This window comes from Perca flavescens, chromosome 9 (genome assembly GCF_004354835.1).
Source record: "Perca flavescens isolate YP-PL-M2 chromosome 9, PFLA_1.0, whole genome shotgun sequence".
In the NCBI taxonomy this organism is placed as follows: Eukaryota; Metazoa; Chordata; class Actinopteri; order Perciformes; family Percidae; genus Perca; species Perca flavescens.
The window spans coordinates 18,003,750-18,022,637 of NC_041339.1; the positions used below are offsets into that span (position 1 = coordinate 18,003,750).

Here is an 18,888-nt window from a genome sequence, read left to right on the forward strand (position 1 = left end):
ATAAAAAAATGTCTACATTTTTAATTGTAGGAAGTAAACCCAAAGAAAAAATGTGTTGTCAATGACACCAATTTAGAAGTAAAATTCCTGCATTCAGAATCGTACTTAAGTAAATGTATGTATGTAAGTATGCCAAAAATGCCCTTTGTTTACAATTATAATATAACTACCATTAGGTGGAGCTAATTTTAACTCTATGTAATCTATACATAACGTTGTCAGATCATATGTTTTGTCTGTGAAATCTGATTATGCAAAGTAACTAGTAACTATAGCTTTCAGATAAATGTAAAAAGTAAGTTTCCCTCTGAAATGTTGTGGAGTAAAGGTATAAATAGCATAAAATGAAAATACATAAGTACGAGTACTTATCAATGGTTGTCAATGTACTTAATTACTTTCCACCACTGCTATAAAGGTAACAACCAATCAGTCTAATGAACAAGAAAACAAATAATGCAACTAAAAAACAAATACAAATGCCCATGTAAAGGCAGGCCTTCAAAAATAAAAAGCCACTTTAAATATAACGAAACAAAATTGAAGAATTCTGCTCATTTTCCACTGGTTGATTTTATTGGACAGAACACCGGTCTGTTTTTTTAACACAGCAAGATGAAAATCTCCCCACTTCAATTACTAACATTAGTACAAAATGTGTCTTTTACAAAAGGATCATCTGTTTGGGAGAGTGTGTTGGGGTACAGCAGTGTGGAGATATTAGCATAAAAAATGAGGTACACCTACTATGAGTAAACCAAAAGTGAACGCGTACCAAATGAACATACGCTTACCTGCTACTGAGTGCTCTCAATGTACAACTGAGTTTGACTACAGTTTATTTAGACACACAAGACTACAGTATGTGCATTGACGTGATAAAGTGTTAACTAAACAGTACAAAACTATGCAAGGGATTTCATCTTAAAGCACCCTTTCTTTCAACAGGTTGTCAAATATATTGTGTCAGTCCTCATGCACTCCTGTCCCTGTGCCATTAACCTTGGCTTGAATCAAGACATTTAAATAAAAGCAGCTAAGATAAGCGGTGTAATGGTGTCTAACCCAGTCGAATCCTTTGAGATTGACGAAGCTTTTGAAAGGGGGCCATGAGACAGAGTGACATGCGTCACTGCAAAAGATTAACAAAAAAAAACAACATGACAGATTAATTAAACAAACAAAACACATGAGGTAAACAAAACATGTTCATGGTATAATCCACACATCAAATATAGCTTTCCATGTCACTACAACATTATACTTCATAAAAACCCAGATTTTCAAAAAACACAAATGACAATATATTTCTGTTGGGTATAAACTGATCAATTGATTTCCTGTCTTCTTGACATTCGTTATGACATCACACTTCACTCTATTACTATTCCTCTTTTATTATTAATAATAATAATAATAATAATAATAATAATAGTAGTAGTAGTTGTAGTAGTAGCACAGGGAAACAGGAAACAGAACAATAATTGCCCTTTTTGACCTACTCCCTTGCTTTGTAAACAAACATATTACCCTCCACCCACCCCCAACCCTCACCCCAGGGTGTCAGTCATGAGGGTCTATCATCTCATCAGTGTCTAGCCTCGTTCCACTGGCTCATTGACACAGACAGTCAGTTCCTGCACAGAGTTTATAACTCATCCTTGAGTTTAGAGTCTGTGCCTTCATCGTCCTCTTCTTCCTCCTCCTGCTCTTCCCCCTCCTCCTCCTCTTCTTCATCTTCCTCCTCATCTTGCTCCTCATCTTTCTCCTCCTCCTCCTCCTCCTCGTCTTCCTCCTTTGCCTCGTCTCTCTTCTGATGATCATCTTCCTCCCGTTTCTTTCTCTCCTCCTCTTCTTGGCTTTCCTTCATCTTCTTCTCTGCGTCCTGGAGAGGATGCGCATTAAGACAACAAATTCAAAAAGTGATAAATAGATCATTCCTTTGTAACAGTGGTTGTCTACAATCCAAGCAATTAAATTAGGAGATATATATATATATATATATATATATATATATATATATATATATATATATATATATATATATATATATATATATATATATATATATATATATATATATACATGCTTAAAGATAAATGTTTTGGGCTGACCTTTGTTTTACCCCATGTGTCGTTCCCTACTTCCTCTGCCAGGTTTGGGTTGTTGGTGATGAGGAAGTTATCAAAGATGGTACCAGACTTGACCTACATAAAAAAAATAAGTTACTGTAAGGTACTTAATGCAACCAAATCCATCAAAAGAAAAAGCTACATTTTTCAAACATCTTTCCTCCTCAGCATCTCAAAGATATAATCCCACATTTGAATTTGAAAAGAGAAAGTAAAATGTTCCTATTCCTAGGTGGATATTATTAAAGTACAAAATCATGTGCTAATTTGATTTCAGCAAATTCACTCTTTATTAATCAGTCAGCTACAGTATCTTCTTACCTGCCACAAGTCGAGTCCAATCACACCGAAGCTGTCGTATTTATAGATCTCAGAGTCGGCTGTGTACTCCGGGTTGTCAATCTCAGGGTGGATCCATATGCCCTTGTAGGCAGGATTGTCGATCTCTCTGGGTTTCCACTCACCCTATTAACACCAAGACAGTGTAGTTAAAGTCAGAGGAATCTAACAAGCAAAATAAATCTGCTGATTCAGACGTTTATTTGGAATAAATAAAAGTGCTTTTTTTTAATATAAAAAATGACTCAAATTGATTAATCGATTATCAAAATAGTTGAAGATTAATTTAACAGTTGATAACTAATCGATTCATCTTTGCAGCTCTAGTGGACATTATTTTAAGTAAATAAAGTAAATATTTTTTAGCACAATTACAACCCAAACTTTGTCCAAAATCACTCCCTTATTTAAAAACTCAAACAAAATGGCATTAATGTAGAATACTAAGTAGCAAAGAGGGAGTTATTTTCGTAATAGTGTAACCTATTGACAGGACATTGTATATTAAGTGTTCTAATTATTTGCTGTTACCTTGTACTCAGGGTTAGCAACCATAGGAGGCTCCCACTCTCCGTCCATCTCTTCATCCCAGTCATCAGGCTTTTTAGCATCAGGATCTGGGATGTTCTCAGCCTTGTCCCAGTCCTACCAAAGAGATACAGGTTTAGAAGACATGACTTCATGAAGGTATATCAAAGACATTTTAAAAAGACATATGGGTTTCATACAAATGTAATGAATGCTGTCTTATAAGCAAAAAAATAATAATGTATCAGTAGGACAAATATCTCCAAAAGGATTATTACAAAATATGGACAAACAGATTTTTAGAGTGGCTCGAGCAGACTGACCTCTGGTTTATTATCATCGGGGTCGGGAATCCTCTCCCGGTCATCCCAGTCCTCTGGCTTTTTGGCTTCAGGGTCCTTAATCTTTTTGGGAGGCAGGAAGTCCCAGTCATCCTCCAGATTGCCAGACTCAACCTTCTTATTGTCGATCTTGACCTCGTAAGTGTTGTCAGGGTTGACTATCAGTGTGTACAAGTGGGAGTACTCATCATCCTGCAAGGAATAAAATAATTGTTAGAAGCTATTGTAATTGCATTATATTCATAAGTGATTTACATCTAACATGTTAAAAATGCAAAACATGTTCCACTTTCAACATCTCCTTGCTGGTTTGGTTTTATGGTGAGAAGAACAATAGCAATGTTGTTATTACAAAATGCTGATGAATTGGAACACACTTTGAGACCAATGGGAATTAGAAAAAACTTGCCATTTCCCCAAGTAAATATAAAAACAAGAACCATTTATTGATATCTCACCTTGCATCTGATGTCCTTGTTAATCAGATGGTTCTTGCCTTTGTAGTTGAATATGACATGAACCTTCTTTGTGCCAGGGCCACAAATGTCAGGACCTGAACAAGCCAACCAAAAAAGGAAAGAAAAATGGTAAAAGTTAACATTGGAAACAAAGGCGTAAGAGATAAAGAATATATAAAATGAAAAACATTCAATACACTTGAATCGCGGGTGTTTAATTTATGCGTATTTGTCTGTGTATACTGTACAACGAAATCAAGAGCTGTCAAAGTCTGGTGAAACATAACGAGAAGAAAAATGCCCCCACACAGATCTTCCAAAATTGTCAAGGTGACTTCAAATGACTTGTACTCTTATCACTGTAAGAATATACCTGAGAGACAAAGTCCTTTGACCCACAGTTGAAACTATATGAACTCACCGAACATGATGTTGTAGACCGAGTCTCCGTGCATGTCCTCCTGGTTGAGGCCAGAGGGAAACAGTTTAACGTAGCCTCCCCCACAGTCAATGCTCTGCTCATGTTTCACAGTGAACTGGATAACCAGAGGCTGCCCCTGGTTGCTGAAGTCATCAAAACGGGATGACGAGGCGTAGAAGCGGGCGTCCTGGCTCGTCTGCAGACCTGTGGCAATATATATATATATATTTTTAGTGCAATGTATCTGTATTAAGGGAAGCTACAGCATTAAGTATAATTTATTCATGTGGTTTCTATTAAATTGTTCAGATTATCTTAAATTAGTGAATTCTAACAAGTATCTTCTCAAGTTGTACAGCAGAGAGACAGCCTGTTGTGATGATGTCCTGTAGAGACAAATCCTGGATCAGATCCACAGAGAGTTAATAATGGAACAACTCTGAGACACTCTGACACCACCCACGATGATTTCACTGGGCATACATCCCATTTAGAGTCGGGTGTGTAGATTTTGACTTTACTTCTAAAACTTACTGCAATAACTTCTGGTAAGGGATAAAGATTGTCGCTGCATTGTGCCACTACAAGCAAATGTCACATGAACAAATAAAGAATTAAGAGAAATTGTTCTTTTAAAAGAGACAGCCAAAACTTAAATGAATCCCAAGCAAGCACCATATAAGTCTCAGTCAAATCTCCTCAACATAGACCACAGAAAAACAAGGGATACGCACCCTTATTCTATAAAACACACCCAAAACAATGTGGGAGTTAACCATCTTGCACAGATCCAGAGTGGGTGAATACAATTTAACTTTTCAACTTACCTTTGTCTTTCTCTGCATCTCCATAGAACTTCCCTGCACTCAGGACCAAGTTGCCGTAGTCGGACTTGTGCTTGGATTCCACCCAGCGACTCTTCCAGGCTTCTGCACAAACAAGTGTAGGTTCAGCTGCACAGCGGTCACTGTGAACACACTCACAAGCTGCTGAGCCACCACTGATGATGCATCGGTGCAGTGGGAAGGTGTTACGCTGCAGGAGCATGCTTTAGGTGACCGCCTTCACTATCTACAAGGTGTTTTGTTATGAGGCTGGTGATGAAAGGAGACAGCTAGATAAGGGGAACACTGAATGACCAGGGGAGAGCTGTGCAGGAGGGGGGATGGGGAGACAGACAAGGTTTGATGAGGGGGGTGTAAAATGGAGAGGACGAAGAGGAAGGGAGGGGAGAATGGTACAAAAGATGAATTGTACCCATGTAGACTAAATGCATCTCAAACTTAGCGGGAAGGAGACAATGCACCACATACATTTTAAAATTGTGAGCTGCCATGTCAAACATAATTCCAACCAGCCAACATGAAGAATAGACACCGGGTTTCATGTAGATTCAATATTGTAATATCTGAAATATAATATATAGTTTCAAAGAAATCACAACCAAACATAAATGTAAAAATAATGTAGATATAACTGAAGAAATAAAAGGACCTCACCCCCATCTTCAAATTGCTCTCGAAAAAAGACAGTGGACTCAGCCAGCACAGATGCTGCCGACACAGCCATCAAAAGCAGCGACAGGGCTGTCATTGTGACAAATTGAAGCACCCCGCCAAATAACAAAAACGACTATAATTACAAATAAGTCTATATAATCTGTGTACACCGTACAGCAGGCGTTGTTAGTCGGCCCAGTCTATCATACAGTAATGTTAAAGTCAAAGACGCTGCCACTGGTCTTTTCGGCTCAGAACAGATGTCTGATACTGATTGGACGTCGTCTCCGAACCTCAATAAGGAAGAGTTACTCCTCTCGGCCAATCGGAGGAGAGACTATCCGGACGGGTAATTGCTGTAGCCAATGGGAGCAGACCACGCGTTTGCTTGATACACGCCCAAGGAAGAGTGATGATGCGCTGTAGGTGAATCATATGTTTGGAGGAAAATCACAATACACATGGTTTAATCAATGTAAAATCAGTAATATAGCAGCTCTTTATTCTATCCGAAGTCCGACTAAATGTAATAATTTGACATATACTGCCAGACATCTTTTGATCATTTTGCTTTGAGTAACAATTTTTCTGTTTGTTTTTTTTCCACAAAAACAATTCAATAAACTACTTACTAATAATTTACTAATAACCTTTATACCTTTACTCCAAATGACACATCTATAAGTTGTACATGATTGGCTTCCAAGCTAGTTGTAATGTCACACATGATGTTCTTATGTTAAACTCCAATATAAAGGGAGCACAGAAAAACGTTCCCCCTTTAGCAGATGAATGTGAAAACAACCTAGTGTTAAACTCTGCGCATGCATTATTCGGCACAGTTAAACTCAATTTGTTGTAGAATTTTGGAGAGCCAATTAACTCGGAGATTGAAGAAGTTTCAGGATATATTGACGCTTGATCGGGGAGAATCAGAACTAAGCGGTAAAGGTCAACCACTGTGTAGCGTTGAGTAATGCAACCCCAACTCTGTCCCTTTTCCTGTATTCCTGGAGGACTGTTTAAAGTCACGCTAGACATACAAGATGTGGAAAGATGCTATTGGATCAATTACAACTATTCTTACCTAAGTAGTGACAAGTCACCTTGTATGTACCCCAGATCACATTTATCTGTGACCGTCTATGTCAAAAAGCAACGTGTTTCTGTGTGTGCGTCACTACTGTGTGTGTGTATATGAATGTGAAACTTCCTCCCCGGCTGCAACTACCAATTATTTTCATTATCAACTACTGTGAAGATTTTTTTCTTGATTGTCAATAATAATGTGAAATGTATACAATTTCTTGGAGCCCAAGTTGCCATGTTTAAATGTTCGTGTTTTGTTCAACCAACACTTCTACAATCTATTTATTATCAAGCAGACACAAAAGAGTAAAAATTCATATTTGAAAAGTTTGAATCAAAAAATGGTAGCTAATTATTGTTCTGTTGATCGATTAATCAAGTAATCGTTTCCGCCTTTGATTTGTGTAGGATGTTTTTACCACCCCTGGCATGAGTGCTTTCATTTTTTTTTTTGTGATGAACATAGGGCTTTCACTATTTAAAGAAATAGAAAGTTCATCTAGGCATCATGCTAAATAAGTAATACATCATTGAGATTGATTACATTTGACAAATGTATCCCCTCAAGTTATTGCATTAACTAAAAACAACTTTTGTTGGTGTACCGTGGATGTTTATTTTCTTAAAACTATTTCTTTTCACGTTATTGTAATGTGACCCTGAGCTTTGGCACAGAAAGCAGCCCTGTGTGAATGTATGTGAAAGTGAATGCATGAATGATAGCAATAAAGCAAGTCATAATAATTTTTTTTTTTTTTAACTATGCCTCAAATTAACAGTAGTATATTATGTAATGATGACAACACTAAGACATGTATTAGGTTCATGTGAAACAATAAGATGACTTACAATAAACAAAACAATTAAAAGCACTGTTATTAAACACATTTACACACAAAAATCAAACTTTCAAATAGATTAAATTGCTTCTGACACAAATTCCAACAATTTCAAGTAACATTTGCAGTACCATGTACATTAGCTGTTACACACACCATTCTTTTCACACTACAGTGGCATTTATTATTTACTAATACCTTACAGTGCCAACAAATTCATATTCAAACAACTCCACAAAAAATAATCTGGTACAGTAAAATGCTCAAATATGGCACAAATGATGTCAGTAAATAATCAGTGCAGCACAATGTCTGACATGCAAACTCAAGTATGAATTTACCTAAACTTTAAAAACAGCGCAACGAAAACTTTGGCAAAGGGGAACAGACATAAACAGTGACAATAAGAATGTAATAATATCCCTCTATGACATACACTGCCATCACTGTCTAATTCTCCCTCTTGATACTGTGAGGATTCAAACCTGGCAGGTGAAGAAGAGCAGCCACACTGCACATGATAACTGTCTGGCACTGCTCATGTCTGCAGGGTGGGTTGCGCTGCTTTCCCCTCCAATACTGGATCAGCCCTGCTGTCTGGCCTTCTCCGAGGGACCTGGACAGACATGTTTTGTATCTGTGGAGGGAGAGTACGTAGAGCAGACATCTCCTCTGTGGCTCTGTATGCAGATGGGCTGGTGAAGCAATCTCACACCTCCTCCAGGTCTCTCTGTCCGTCTCTCCTTCTAGGGGAGAAAGAAGTTGATCCGCTGGGGTATGGACTTGCATCCCTGGGCTGAGAACAGTCTCTCTTCTTTAGGGACATACAGCATCGCCTTGGCCACTTCATCCAGCGTAGCTTCATCTGTCTCCAGACCTCGTGCTGCATAGGCGTCCCGTGCACAGAGCTTGACATGGCGGTACTCCAGAGGCAGAAATGGCACAAAGAAGTCGATCAAGTGGCCGGACATCAGCTCACTCTGAGCAAACCCACCTGGGGAAGAGAACCATGCAAAAAAACATTGCTTAGAAATCCCCAAACATAACTAAAAGCTCCAACAATCAATGTTTTATATTTAGCTAGAAAAAACTTGCTTTAATGTGAGATAGTTTTTTAAACCACTGATCCCACCAATAATCAATACTCCAGTCTGCAGCTCTATACTTACAGCAAATGATCTTGGTCAAATAAAACAGTTGATTACTTTAACTCCCACCCACCACACATCTAAACTAGAATTACTGCCTTGCGGTTGTATGCTTCTGCCAACCAGTCAAGTTGCAGTTTACATCCATGTTTGTCCAGACTATTAATGTAGTAAAGACTTTTGAAGCATAAAAAGGTATTAAGTGTATTTCTTTTGACAAAACGTGGATGCTTCACAGATATCTTGAACACAGCGGAACAGAAAATCCACACAATCTAAACACCGTTTCAAGATTAGGGTCACCAATTCAAATGTCTCCCCTGCTCTTCCTGAGTATGGCGTTGAATAATGGCCAGAAAAGCATTTTTGCAGAACATTATGATGTCACAGTGAGGTGGACCTTTTGGATTCAAAATGTCATCACTTCATCATTTTATCCTATTAAACATTTGTGAAATGTTGTCATAATTAGCGTAGGAATTCTTGAGTTATGGCCAAACAAGCAATTTGTGAGGTCACAGTTGCCTTGACCTTTGACCAGCTAATCTGTTCATCCTTGAGTTCAACGGAAATTTGAAGAAATTTCTGGCAGGGGGTCCTGAGATATCACGCTCACAGAATTGGGACGTTCGGACAGATGTATGGGCTTTGCAGCTCACTCAGTACCACTTCCTGCTCAGGGTGAAATGGCAGAGGGCTGCTGAAGAGAGATGAAGACCTGCCAAGCGGCTGAGTAACGTAATGCCAGCCCTGCAGCATACCATGAGACTCCATAGTTTCAGCTCGCAGACGATGCTCCAAGTCTTCCATACCAATGTCCTCTCGATTTTGACCGGAGTGCCAGAAGTCCAGCGCTACATCATTGATCGTTGCTCCACCAATATTACTGTAGAGACAACAGGCATGTCAAAAACATGATGTAAAATATCTGCAGTTGTTGACGTTTATGGAGGATTAGATTAATTTTGGTTTAGTTGGATGCATCAGTGCAGAGATCACAGCATCACAGATTAGGGTTGGCAAATAATGAAAAAAATAAATAAATTGCACAATATCTTCTTTGAATACTACTGAATAAACTTCCTATTTCAATAGAGATAGTTTTAAACACATTGCGGATGTTAGCAAATGCTAATTTAAGTTAGAAAAATGAGATCTGAACAAATGTTATTTAAAAAAATAAAGTTAAATAACTATACTGAACAGATTTTCAGACATGAGTAATTGAAAACATGAAAGAGCCATAAAGAGGATTAATGGAGACACAGGAAGAAACATCATTCATCACAGATGAGCTGCCAGAGAGAGAGTACATTCTGAGTTTTTGGCCCAGCTTCAACAGACAGGCCGAGCCTGATGTATAAACCAACCTGAGGAAGAGGAAGATGGCTTTGCGGTAGCTTACGCCATCTACGTTGTCATAGTGATCCATGTAGGGTTTGATGGCATCGATGAGTCCGGGGTGAAGCTTCTCAGCCTCGTCAAAGATGAACAGAGTCTGAGGGCAGCGCAGCACCATGTCCCGGATCGCCTCTCTCAGCTGGCCCTGGGCACACAGAGGAAGACCAAAATCATTCAAATCTCTAGATCTACAGAAGAAAAAGAATGTATGAATGTAATGTAATGTAACAAATGCATGTTGGACTCTGTTAAGGTTCAGGGTCTGACACAAGTTCAAGTAGGTGAAAGTAAATAATGAACTTTTAGGTGAAATTTGAGTTTCAGACTATATCAAAACTTAAATATAATATATTAGGAAATTATAGCGACTATAATAGCCAAACACATGACATTAACTAAAATGATTTGTACTCCAAAACAACCATATCTATCTTTTTTAGTTCAACACGTTTTACTCTGTGTAAAACATTTGGTTTGGTTTTTCCCTTTACTCAACGGTGTGTTTTTTAACAAAGAAATTAACATTTTCATGGCATTTTAGTCATGAGGAACAAAGGTTAAAAGTTTTAGAATTACAGTATTTTTTATCATTATCTAAATTTAATTTATAAGGGACACCTTGTCTAGACCCATATGCACATTCTGCAGATTTTATAGTATCAGATTTTAAAAGTCATCTTGTGTCCTGTTAAATCTGGGTTCACTTGTGTAATAACACTGTGTCAACATTATTTTGAAATCTAATAGATTAGCTACTACGTTGGCCTGGATGGACAAACACTAGGTTCCAAAAAGCCAAGCACAGTGTGCAATTGTAGAACCAATGTTTGTGTTGAAGCATCTGTGCATATCTTGATCGTTGTCATTCACATGCAAATCAGACTGCAGACTAAACATCTGACTAGGCAAACGGGGGTCCCAAGAACACTGCCAGCGTGTTTCTGGCACATGACGTCAAACTTTGTGCCAACAGGTCCCTGGATGACTTACCTTGTACGTGTCCACCAGTCTGGCGTGTGGGAAGTGGAACGGGGCGATGAACAGTCTGACACACTCACTCTTCACCCCGTCACGGTACAGGTTATCAGCGATTATACGGGCCACAAAGTTCTTGCCGGTGCCAGACCAGCCGTGGAAGGAGAGTGTCAGCGGCTTGTTGGACTCTGGGTTGTTGATGAAACCCTGGATGGCTTTCAGAACCACAGACTGAGCCAGGTGCTGCCCGTGGAGCTTTGTCTGAAGGTCCCTCGCCAGACCTGCACACGTGTAAACAGAAAAGAGAGCATGCTTAAAAATGACAGTAGGAGTAACAGATTCAGAGTGACTCTGACTCACCCGGTAGAGTGCGCCCTATGTAGGCTGAGTCCTTGGCAGCGGGTTCTAATCTGAACACAAGCCATTTGGTGCGTGTCATGTGTGTAATTTTAATGTCATAATAAAGTATTCTTCCTCCATCATTTTCTTCTTCTCAGTGTGTCAGAAAAACCTTAACTACAGATTACAGATCAATTTTGGTCTCACCTCCTGTACAAGACCTAAACCATGGTTGCAACCTACTGTACGGACATGGCTGGTATTTACATAAAAAAAAAAAAAAACACATTGTGTAAAATGTTTATTGCCAATTGAAAGCGGTGCATCTGCTGCCCTGTCTAGTGTAAGCAGTTCATGTGAATTTTCAGGAGTCATACAAACTTTCAGAAGCCTCCCTCTTTTTGATTGAACATAAATGATATGCAGGCCAACGGGGGACTAGTTAAGAGGCATGAAATCCATGAATACATATTGTGCATGATACAGACATTGTTAGAATAGTAAAGTTACTGATTTGCACTCTTGTCCAGAGACAGTATATTTGCTGTCTCGCGGCCAGTCCAAAACGTGCACTAGGCCACAGAAGCAGACAATTGCAACCACCAAGCTGGAGTGTGATACCTGTGATGTTGTTGGTTATCCTGCAGTCTCCAGATTCACAGCACTGGCCCATGCTACAGTACCACTGATGCAGCAGGCTGATGTAGTCCTGAGGAAAACCTGCCCAAAGGTCCCTGGTAGGAACTGCTCACATCAACAGGACAACGAGTCAGTAATACATCAATACTAAGAGCCAAGCGAATCGACAGGGAGGACATTGTTCCTAACGTGAACTATTGTGGTAAATCTAATTGAAATCTGATAAGCATGTAGCTCGTGATAGGATAGCTTCGTTAAATATCAATTTCGTACCTTGCTGTGTAGCATCGTCTTGGTTGGGTTGACACTCCCCTTCCCATATATTGCAATAAATGTAATTAAAATAGTAAGTGGAAACATTGGAAATGCTGTCGAACTGGAAGAAGTCGGCCTCTGCGGACAGAGCCCAGAGCACAGGCAGCAACCACCGCACAAACATTGAAGAGGCTGGTCCGAGGCGGCCCACACGAGACTGAACCCCGCGTCCCGGTTCTCTTCTCCGGTTTATCTAAACCCGGCCGTTAGCTGGCGGCCTGCACTGTGGACGGTTTACCTCGCTCCGCCATGGTACCGAAGGAGGGACAATCCTCCGCCCCCTTTGTCCACGGCGCATGCGGCCACTTAGCTCCGCCCGTCTTCAGGGAAATAACGCCAGCTACAAGTTTAATTCAATCACATGTTCTACCCTGCCGCCGACCATAAGAGGCAACCAGAAAGTGTAGTATTAAAGAATTTTTATCTTATATACACTGTCTATGGGTAGTATACGGATGCCTCTATGGCATAGACCTTGACATATGGGCATTGACTGTATATGTTCTTTGGTAGTCTCGCACTGCCAGACCAGTTCTCACCAATGGCTGCAAAACGTCTGGCCACATCTTTCCCCATACTATGTGTATCGATTTGTGCTAGTTTCATCCGTCAAAGTGCAGGGTTAAAGTAAGAAACAATTTGTTATACTGAAATGCTGCCCTGGAGATGTGAGGTTTTGAAGTATTCTTAATGTAAAAGATAGGACAAACTCTGGGTTGTTTGCATTTGGAGCAAACTTGATAGTAAACAATTTTACATCTTCATTCCCCTGAAGAAGCCAGGGCAGTCTAATGTGTAAACCGGAAACTCTACATATCCACCTAGTTTAGAGATTTGGCCATTATACAAATCAGTAAACATTTATAAGAGACACACAACCACTGTATTTATTTTAGTATTTATTGCCACATATCAGTTATTTATATTCATGAGTTGTCCATTGGCTCTCCGGTCACCATCCAAAAGCACAGAATCTGAGAAACATGAAAAACTTTAATTTAGTGTTTCATATACACACACTGCAGAACACCTTTTTTGGTGTGTTGAGGTTTTACTTTGTCAAGAGAACATCCTCAAACTCACTTGAGAGCAAACACTTCCACATAGGCTTGTTCTTCTGGGCCCCAAGAGTCTTCACTGCTGCATTCTTGGGGAACAGAAAGAGTTCTCATTAAAATAAAAGTGGGGAGAATGTAATAGACAAGATGGTTCATTGACCACAGCCTCAGAAATATATGGAACGGTAAGGAGTATAATCAGAGAAATCATTTGGCAGAATCTTTTCATCACAGGTAAGTGGTCAATTTTGTGTTATGGCACCCACAGAATTCAGAAACGAACAGCCATCAATAAGAGACTGAACATGGTGCACTAGGTCTAGCTGAAGGATGTGAAAAACTTACCAAGTCAGTCTACAGCTCTTCCTGGAGAACGGGAAAAGAAATTGAATACCTTATTACAAGTCATTGACTGGTTGATAAAGATTTCATTCACTGGGTTACTCAGTAACAGATAACATCCACATTAAAGTTCAGGTCAGACATTTGTTAAGACATCACTGAACCCATGTCAAGTCATATCAATCTTGTGAGAGGGTTTGCATGCTTACCTCATCCTTGAGGAAACCAGCCTCCAAAAGGCAAAGATCATAAACTGAAGGTAGAAAAGCATAAATTATGCACATTATACATAAATATTTACAGACTGACCAGGTCAACTAGAACTAAGATCTTTGTTTATATAGTCTGTCACACAAGCCAGTCTAGAGGGATCAAAAGAAGAGTTACTATAACGGCTACCACAATCCAATGTACACTTGTAGACCCAGGTGGCAGAGTTCGGAGGTAAAATTGGCACAAATGAGATTTTGGTAATTAACTCCAAGTAACTAATCCTAAGATTAAGAAAGGTAAACCAGTCATCTGGATATCAAATACTCACATGCTTGTAAGACTTCTTGCTCTCATGACTATCTGCAATTAGACAATAGTTATGTAATTAGTTTCATTTAATTAAAAATTACAGTAATTTCCCTGAAACAATCCAGATCAGAATAAATGACAAACTTCCTCAACTGGATCAGAGACCTGATTCATATTCATCACATCTGAATATTAGCTGCACAATGCCAATCTGATTTAAGTGACTTACCAACACAAGGCTGGCTGTGAACATTCTCTACAGCAAGGTTTCACATGCCTGGATGGTAGAGAGAGATTGTTATTACAGTGTATACGACACCTGAGGTCTAAATGACAATTGCAGTTGATACATCAGCTAGGAGCGAAAGACAATAGATATTCTTCACTGTTAAATCTGCTGAACTATGCACTCATCATTGTATCAAGCATCATTAAGGTTGTTAGACTACAGCTTTTCAACTCACCTTCACGTGGCCTTTTGTACTGAAAGTCTTGCTTCTGTAAATAAAACAAGAACCTTTTAATAAATAAAAACACTGCAGAAATCAAGCGGGCCTCACTGGTCTTTGAGGCTGACACATCAGCTAGGAGCGAAAGACAATAGATATTCATCATGGTTTAATCTGCTGAACTATGCACTCATCATTGTATCAGACCAGCTTCAATTATAGAAAAAGCTAAGTACAAAATTAAAATCTCACCTGCAACGGATCCAAGAAGATGCACTAGCTCCAAGACTAGGGGACCACCTGCACATCAAAATGAGAGCTATTAGCAAAAACAAACTATTTAAAATATGTAAGCATCCCTCATTCACTGCATCAGTAAAAAGTATTCTTTCACTCTTATTCAGAGAGATTCCCATTGTTTTGTAAACAAGATCATCATTGACAGTTTGTGTTAGCAGAATTTAGTTAAAATAATCAGTGCATTACCTGTTCTGGATGTCACCGAAAAGTTAATTCAACCAATGTAAGCACACCTGCAGGAACACAATAAAATGAGCACTCAAAACATCTTAAAAACATGCATGCATAAAGTTTTCTGTGCCTCAGATAATTCAACTGGTGGGTTGGAAGTATCGTCATCCATCTTGTCGAGAGTAGCAAATAATGTCATCACAGCAGCACAAGGAGAATGTGCAGAATAAGACCGACTGATGCTTCTCCAGTGGTGCCTGTTTTAGGGTCAAGCTTATGTGCATCTCAAGTGTGCATGGTAGGCCTGCATGATAAATAGTTATAAAAATTGTGATCTTGATTCACCTGTTTGCAATTTATAAATCATTTTCCTCCTTCAATTAATTTATTGAAAGCATTTGACATTGACATGTTTTAATTATGTAAAGACTTATTCAAGAGTTCAGATAGTGCCTGTATTAGGGCCACATTTAGTTCAATGAGTTATGTCTCCATTTTTGGTAGCCTACTATACTTAAGTGGCCAGTATGTACTTTATTCATTGAAGCCTGTATGTTTAAAGGCTTGTGGTGATGTGCTATAGGTGACAAAAAAAAAAAAAAAAAAAAAAAAAAAAAAAAAAAAAAAAAAAGTCATTAATAAATAGATCTTTGTGTGATAAAGCACAGTCATTTGTTGCAAATCCATTTAAGACAGAAACTCAATGATAAACTACATCAGGGATCCTCAGAGAAGCATAAATCCATCTCAACTGCCATTTAATGTAAAACCTAAGCCTTAATGTTACCTCCTTCCGCTCCGGTCTCTTCATGTCTCTGGACATCCCGAGACCTGTGGATACACACCCTTTTTAGTACCATACTAGTCATGTTGGGAACACAACAGAAAGTACAGCTCAACTAGAAGTCTCAGTGTGAAATTATTCAGATATCACATCTGTCCACTACTCTTTAAAACATCATTGACTTCCAGTTATGATAAGCAGAATAAAGGTTTTAACCAGCATAGCATTTGATGTCGTTCCAGACCTCTGCGATCTTAAGAAAAATATAGCACGTAGCTAGTTATGTGGCTTTTGCACACTATTCATCTTTTGTAATTAGCAAACGTTAATGGAATGCATTTTCATTACTTAGCTAAACTTCTAACATTAAAGTTGTCCCTGAGGCCATTTTCCTTACCATCTTATGTCTCCCTTCATTTTTACAGCGATCCAGTTGAAAGGCCTGCAACCAAAAGAAAAGTCTACATTTAATGTTATGCAACTGCTTTGCAGTTTAGCTATAGTTAGCTGCAACATTCATAGCCAAGAGCACAGGAGTGTGCAGCGAATTAATCCTTGTCCCATGCAGTCAGAGATGTTGGCATTCTTCACATTAATTCAGATGTCCCTACCAACATTTATTTCATCATATAGTCATGGGAATACTGTAGTTACTAGATATTAAAGCTTAGATCAGCAGAATATAGAAACGGCATGTTGCCACCTGAGTTTCCAGCTAAATTTCAATAACATGACTACATCAAAATACAAAGACATCGTGTAGCTAAGTAAGGACATCAAATTGACCTAGTGGGTAGCCGAGGAGTGATATTATTCACGGTCAATTCTGCTAAACTATGCACTCATTTTATCAATCATTAAGGTTGTTAGACTACAGCTTTTCAACTCACCTTCACGTGGCCTTTTGTACTGAAAGTCTTGCTTCTGTAAATAAAACAAGAACCTTTTAATAAATAAAAACACTGCAGAAATCAAGCGGGCCTCACTGGTCTTTGAGGCTGACACATCAGCTAGGAGCGAAAGACAATAGATATTCGTCATGGTTTAATCGGCTGAACTATGCACTCATCATTGTATCAGACCAGCTTCAAATTATAAAAAGGTCGACTTTAAGTACAAAATGAAAACCTCACCTGCAACTGATCCAAGAAGACTCACTAGAGCCAAGAATAGGAGACCACCTGCACATCAAAACGCCAGATATTAGCAAAAAACTCAATTTTAATATATGTAGGCATCCCTCATATTCACTGCATCAGTAAAAAGTATTCTTTCACTCTTATTCAGAGAGATTCCCATTGTTTTGTAAACAATATCATCAATTGACAGTTTTAGGAGAAGCTAGGTAAAATAATCAGTGCATTACCTTTTCTGGATGTCACCGAAAAGTTACTTCAACCAGTGTAAGCACACCTGCAGGAACACAATAAAATAAGCATTCAAAACAAATCTTGAAAAAACATGCATCAATTTGTCTGTGCCTCAAGATAATTCAACTGGTGGGTTAGAACCATTGGCATATATAAACTGTTAGAAATATAGTCATCCATCTTGTCGAGAGTAGCAAATAATGTTATCACAGCAGCACAAGGAGAATGTGCAGAATAAGACAGACTCATGCGTCTCTAGGTGTGCCCGTTTGAGGGTCCAGCTAAATTTAGTACAAGTTAACGTTACATTTTAATCTTTGTCCCATGCAATCAGAGATGTTGGCATTCTTCACATTAATTCAGATGTCCCTACCAACATTTATTTCATCATATAGTCATGGGAATACTGTGCTTACTTGATATAAGTGGAAGATTAGATTAGCTCGTTCGCTAATTAGCATCTCCACACGCGCAATGGCACGTGGTGACATTAGAGGCCTAAAGTTACTGCGGTTACATTATTTCCATCTTGGAAACATTTAATCGAAAACAGCAAACTGCAGCAACATGAATATATATACTGCATTTCACCACCTGAGTTTACAGCTACATTTCAATAACTTCACTACACCGAACTACAAAGACATCATGTAACTAAGTAAGGAAGACATATTTACCTAGTGAGCAGCCGAGGAGTGAGGAATGGCAAAGGGTGCAGAGCGTATTTATAGGGGATGTCGCACTGGCTGATGGGAAAAGTTTATTCAACGGCTAGCGCCTCTGCTGGCCATTCGAAAAAGAACACAAAAGATTAGATATACTTTTTTAATTAAATCAGAGACACTAGTTTGACTAAAAATAATATAAACTCAAGGTCCACTTACTCACTGTTTCTGAGGCTTTCAAACCTATGAGGAAGACTGAGATACGGTTGAAAAAACTACTATGTGGACCTAGAGTTTAACTTTTTATTTTTCTTAATCAGTGAAAATGAAATAACCTTAAACAAAACTTTAATTACACAATGCATTGTGAAATTTGACAAACTTTAGTAAGCAACAACATAAAAATGTTTTATTAAAAATGTAATCTTTATTTGTTTGAATCTAACGTAACCCATCAGATTTTCTGATATGTTATCCTGATGTCTGTATAAGATGTTACTGAGCTTACTCACAAAGGTGGAATTTCCGAATTGGCAAAGTTAATCGTTAAGCAGATCCATCAGACCCCAGACCCCCATGGGCCCCAAAAGCCCCAGGTTCACTGTGTGTCAATTGTTTTTTAGTAATTTAATTAACTACACATTTATTAGGGAATTATTGCACAGTTGCAAATAAGGCTGGTCCTGTATTATAGCTAATAACTATATAGCTAATCTTATTCTGTCCATGTGTTGTAGAGGTGGTCAGCGTCAAAATCTAGTTTT

At 38.7% G+C, this 18,888-nt stretch overlaps 2 protein-coding genes, 1 long non-coding RNA gene and 9 other non-coding genes across 12 annotated transcripts; all 12 read right to left on the bottom strand.

The window, feature by feature from the left end:
• Positions 1-1,554: 1,554 nt before the first annotated feature.
• On the bottom strand, positions 1,555-5,967 carry calr (calreticulin). Its single transcript, XM_028588405.1, has 9 exons — positions 5,719-5,967; positions 5,047-5,148; positions 4,220-4,423; positions 3,799-3,893; positions 3,323-3,532; positions 3,003-3,116; positions 2,454-2,597; positions 2,115-2,207; positions 1,555-1,885 (listed from the first exon to the last, which is right to left on the bottom strand). Exons 1-9 carry the CDS (start codon positions 5,810-5,812, stop codon positions 1,649-1,651), a joined length of 1,293 nt encoding a protein of 430 aa, XP_028444206.1. The 5' UTR covers positions 5,813-5,967; the 3' UTR covers positions 1,555-1,648.
• A 1,631-nt stretch (positions 5,968-7,598) lies between these two features.
• On the bottom strand, positions 7,599-12,729 carry tor3a (torsin family 3, member A). The gene is made up of 6 exons (XM_028588406.1): positions 12,422-12,729; positions 12,131-12,253; positions 11,186-11,451; positions 10,165-10,340; positions 9,556-9,680; positions 7,599-8,640 (listed from the first exon to the last, which is right to left on the bottom strand). Exons 1-6 carry the CDS (start codon positions 12,585-12,587, stop codon positions 8,393-8,395), a joined length of 1,104 nt encoding a protein of 367 aa, XP_028444207.1. The 5' UTR covers positions 12,588-12,729; the 3' UTR covers positions 7,599-8,392.
• A 620-nt stretch (positions 12,730-13,349) lies between these two features.
• LOC114561324 (uncharacterized) lies at positions 13,350-18,206 on the bottom strand. The gene is made up of 15 exons (XR_003693343.1): positions 18,137-18,206; positions 17,456-17,502; positions 17,223-17,270; positions 16,980-17,013; positions 16,487-16,531; positions 16,093-16,136; positions 15,321-15,367; positions 15,087-15,134; positions 14,850-14,883; positions 14,615-14,662; positions 14,405-14,436; positions 14,073-14,116; positions 13,867-13,887; positions 13,547-13,610; positions 13,350-13,437 (listed from the first exon to the last, which is right to left on the bottom strand). It is a non-coding gene; the product is annotated as an uncharacterized LOC114561324 (long non-coding RNA).
• On the bottom strand, positions 13,685-13,758 carry LOC114562232 (small nucleolar RNA SNORD47). Its single transcript, XR_003693460.1, has one exon. It is a non-coding gene; the product is annotated as a small nucleolar RNA SNORD47 (small nucleolar RNA).
• On the bottom strand, positions 14,729-14,810 carry LOC114562235 (small nucleolar RNA snR60/Z15/Z230/Z193/J17). Its single transcript, XR_003693463.1, has one exon. It is a non-coding gene; the product is annotated as a small nucleolar RNA snR60/Z15/Z230/Z193/J17 (small nucleolar RNA).
• Positions 14,958-15,039, bottom strand: LOC114562236 (small nucleolar RNA snR60/Z15/Z230/Z193/J17). The gene has a single exon (XR_003693464.1). It is a non-coding gene; the product is annotated as a small nucleolar RNA snR60/Z15/Z230/Z193/J17 (small nucleolar RNA).
• Positions 15,200-15,281, bottom strand: LOC114562242 (small nucleolar RNA SNORD79). Its single transcript, XR_003693469.1, has one exon. It is a non-coding gene; the product is annotated as a small nucleolar RNA SNORD79 (small nucleolar RNA).
• Positions 16,210-16,272, bottom strand: LOC114562243 (small nucleolar RNA SNORD75). Its single transcript, XR_003693470.1, has one exon. It is a non-coding gene; the product is annotated as a small nucleolar RNA SNORD75 (small nucleolar RNA).
• LOC114562234 (small nucleolar RNA SNORD74) lies at positions 16,649-16,729 on the bottom strand. The gene has a single exon (XR_003693462.1). It is a non-coding gene; the product is annotated as a small nucleolar RNA SNORD74 (small nucleolar RNA).
• Positions 17,088-17,169, bottom strand: LOC114562237 (small nucleolar RNA snR60/Z15/Z230/Z193/J17). Its single transcript, XR_003693465.1, has one exon. It is a non-coding gene; the product is annotated as a small nucleolar RNA snR60/Z15/Z230/Z193/J17 (small nucleolar RNA).
• LOC114562244 (small nucleolar RNA SNORD79) lies at positions 17,338-17,420 on the bottom strand. The gene has a single exon (XR_003693471.1). It is a non-coding gene; the product is annotated as a small nucleolar RNA SNORD79 (small nucleolar RNA).
• On the bottom strand, positions 17,781-17,861 carry LOC114562233 (small nucleolar RNA SNORD74). The gene has a single exon (XR_003693461.1). It is a non-coding gene; the product is annotated as a small nucleolar RNA SNORD74 (small nucleolar RNA).
• Positions 18,207-18,888: the final 682 nt, after the last annotated feature.

Bases quoted from the DNA above. Each gene is read 5' to 3' on its own strand.
- calr (XM_028588405.1), bottom strand. From the start codon at position 5,812: ATGACAGCCCTGTCGCTGCTTTTGATGGCTGTGTCGGCAGCATCTGTG. The intron at 3,117-3,322 runs GTCAGTCTGCTC...TCTCTTTGGTAG, and splicing joins CCGATGATAATAAACCAGAG to GACTGGGACAAGGCTGAGAA. The intron at 1,886-2,114 runs GTCAGCCCAAAA...CATCCTCTCCAG, and splicing joins ACACATGGGGTAAAACAAAG to GACGCAGAGAAGAAGATGAA.
- tor3a (XM_028588406.1), bottom strand. From the start codon at position 12,587: ATGTTTGTGCGGTGGTTGCTGCCTGTGCTCTGGGCTCTGTCCGCAGAG. The intron at 10,341-11,185 runs GTAAGTCATCCA...CTGTGTGCCCAG, and splicing joins GACTGGTGGACACGTACAAG to GGCCAGCTGAGAGAGGCGAT. The intron at 9,681-10,164 runs GTTGGTTTATAC...TTGTCTCTACAG, and splicing joins GCCATCTTCCTCTTCCTCAG to TAATATTGGTGGAGCAACGA.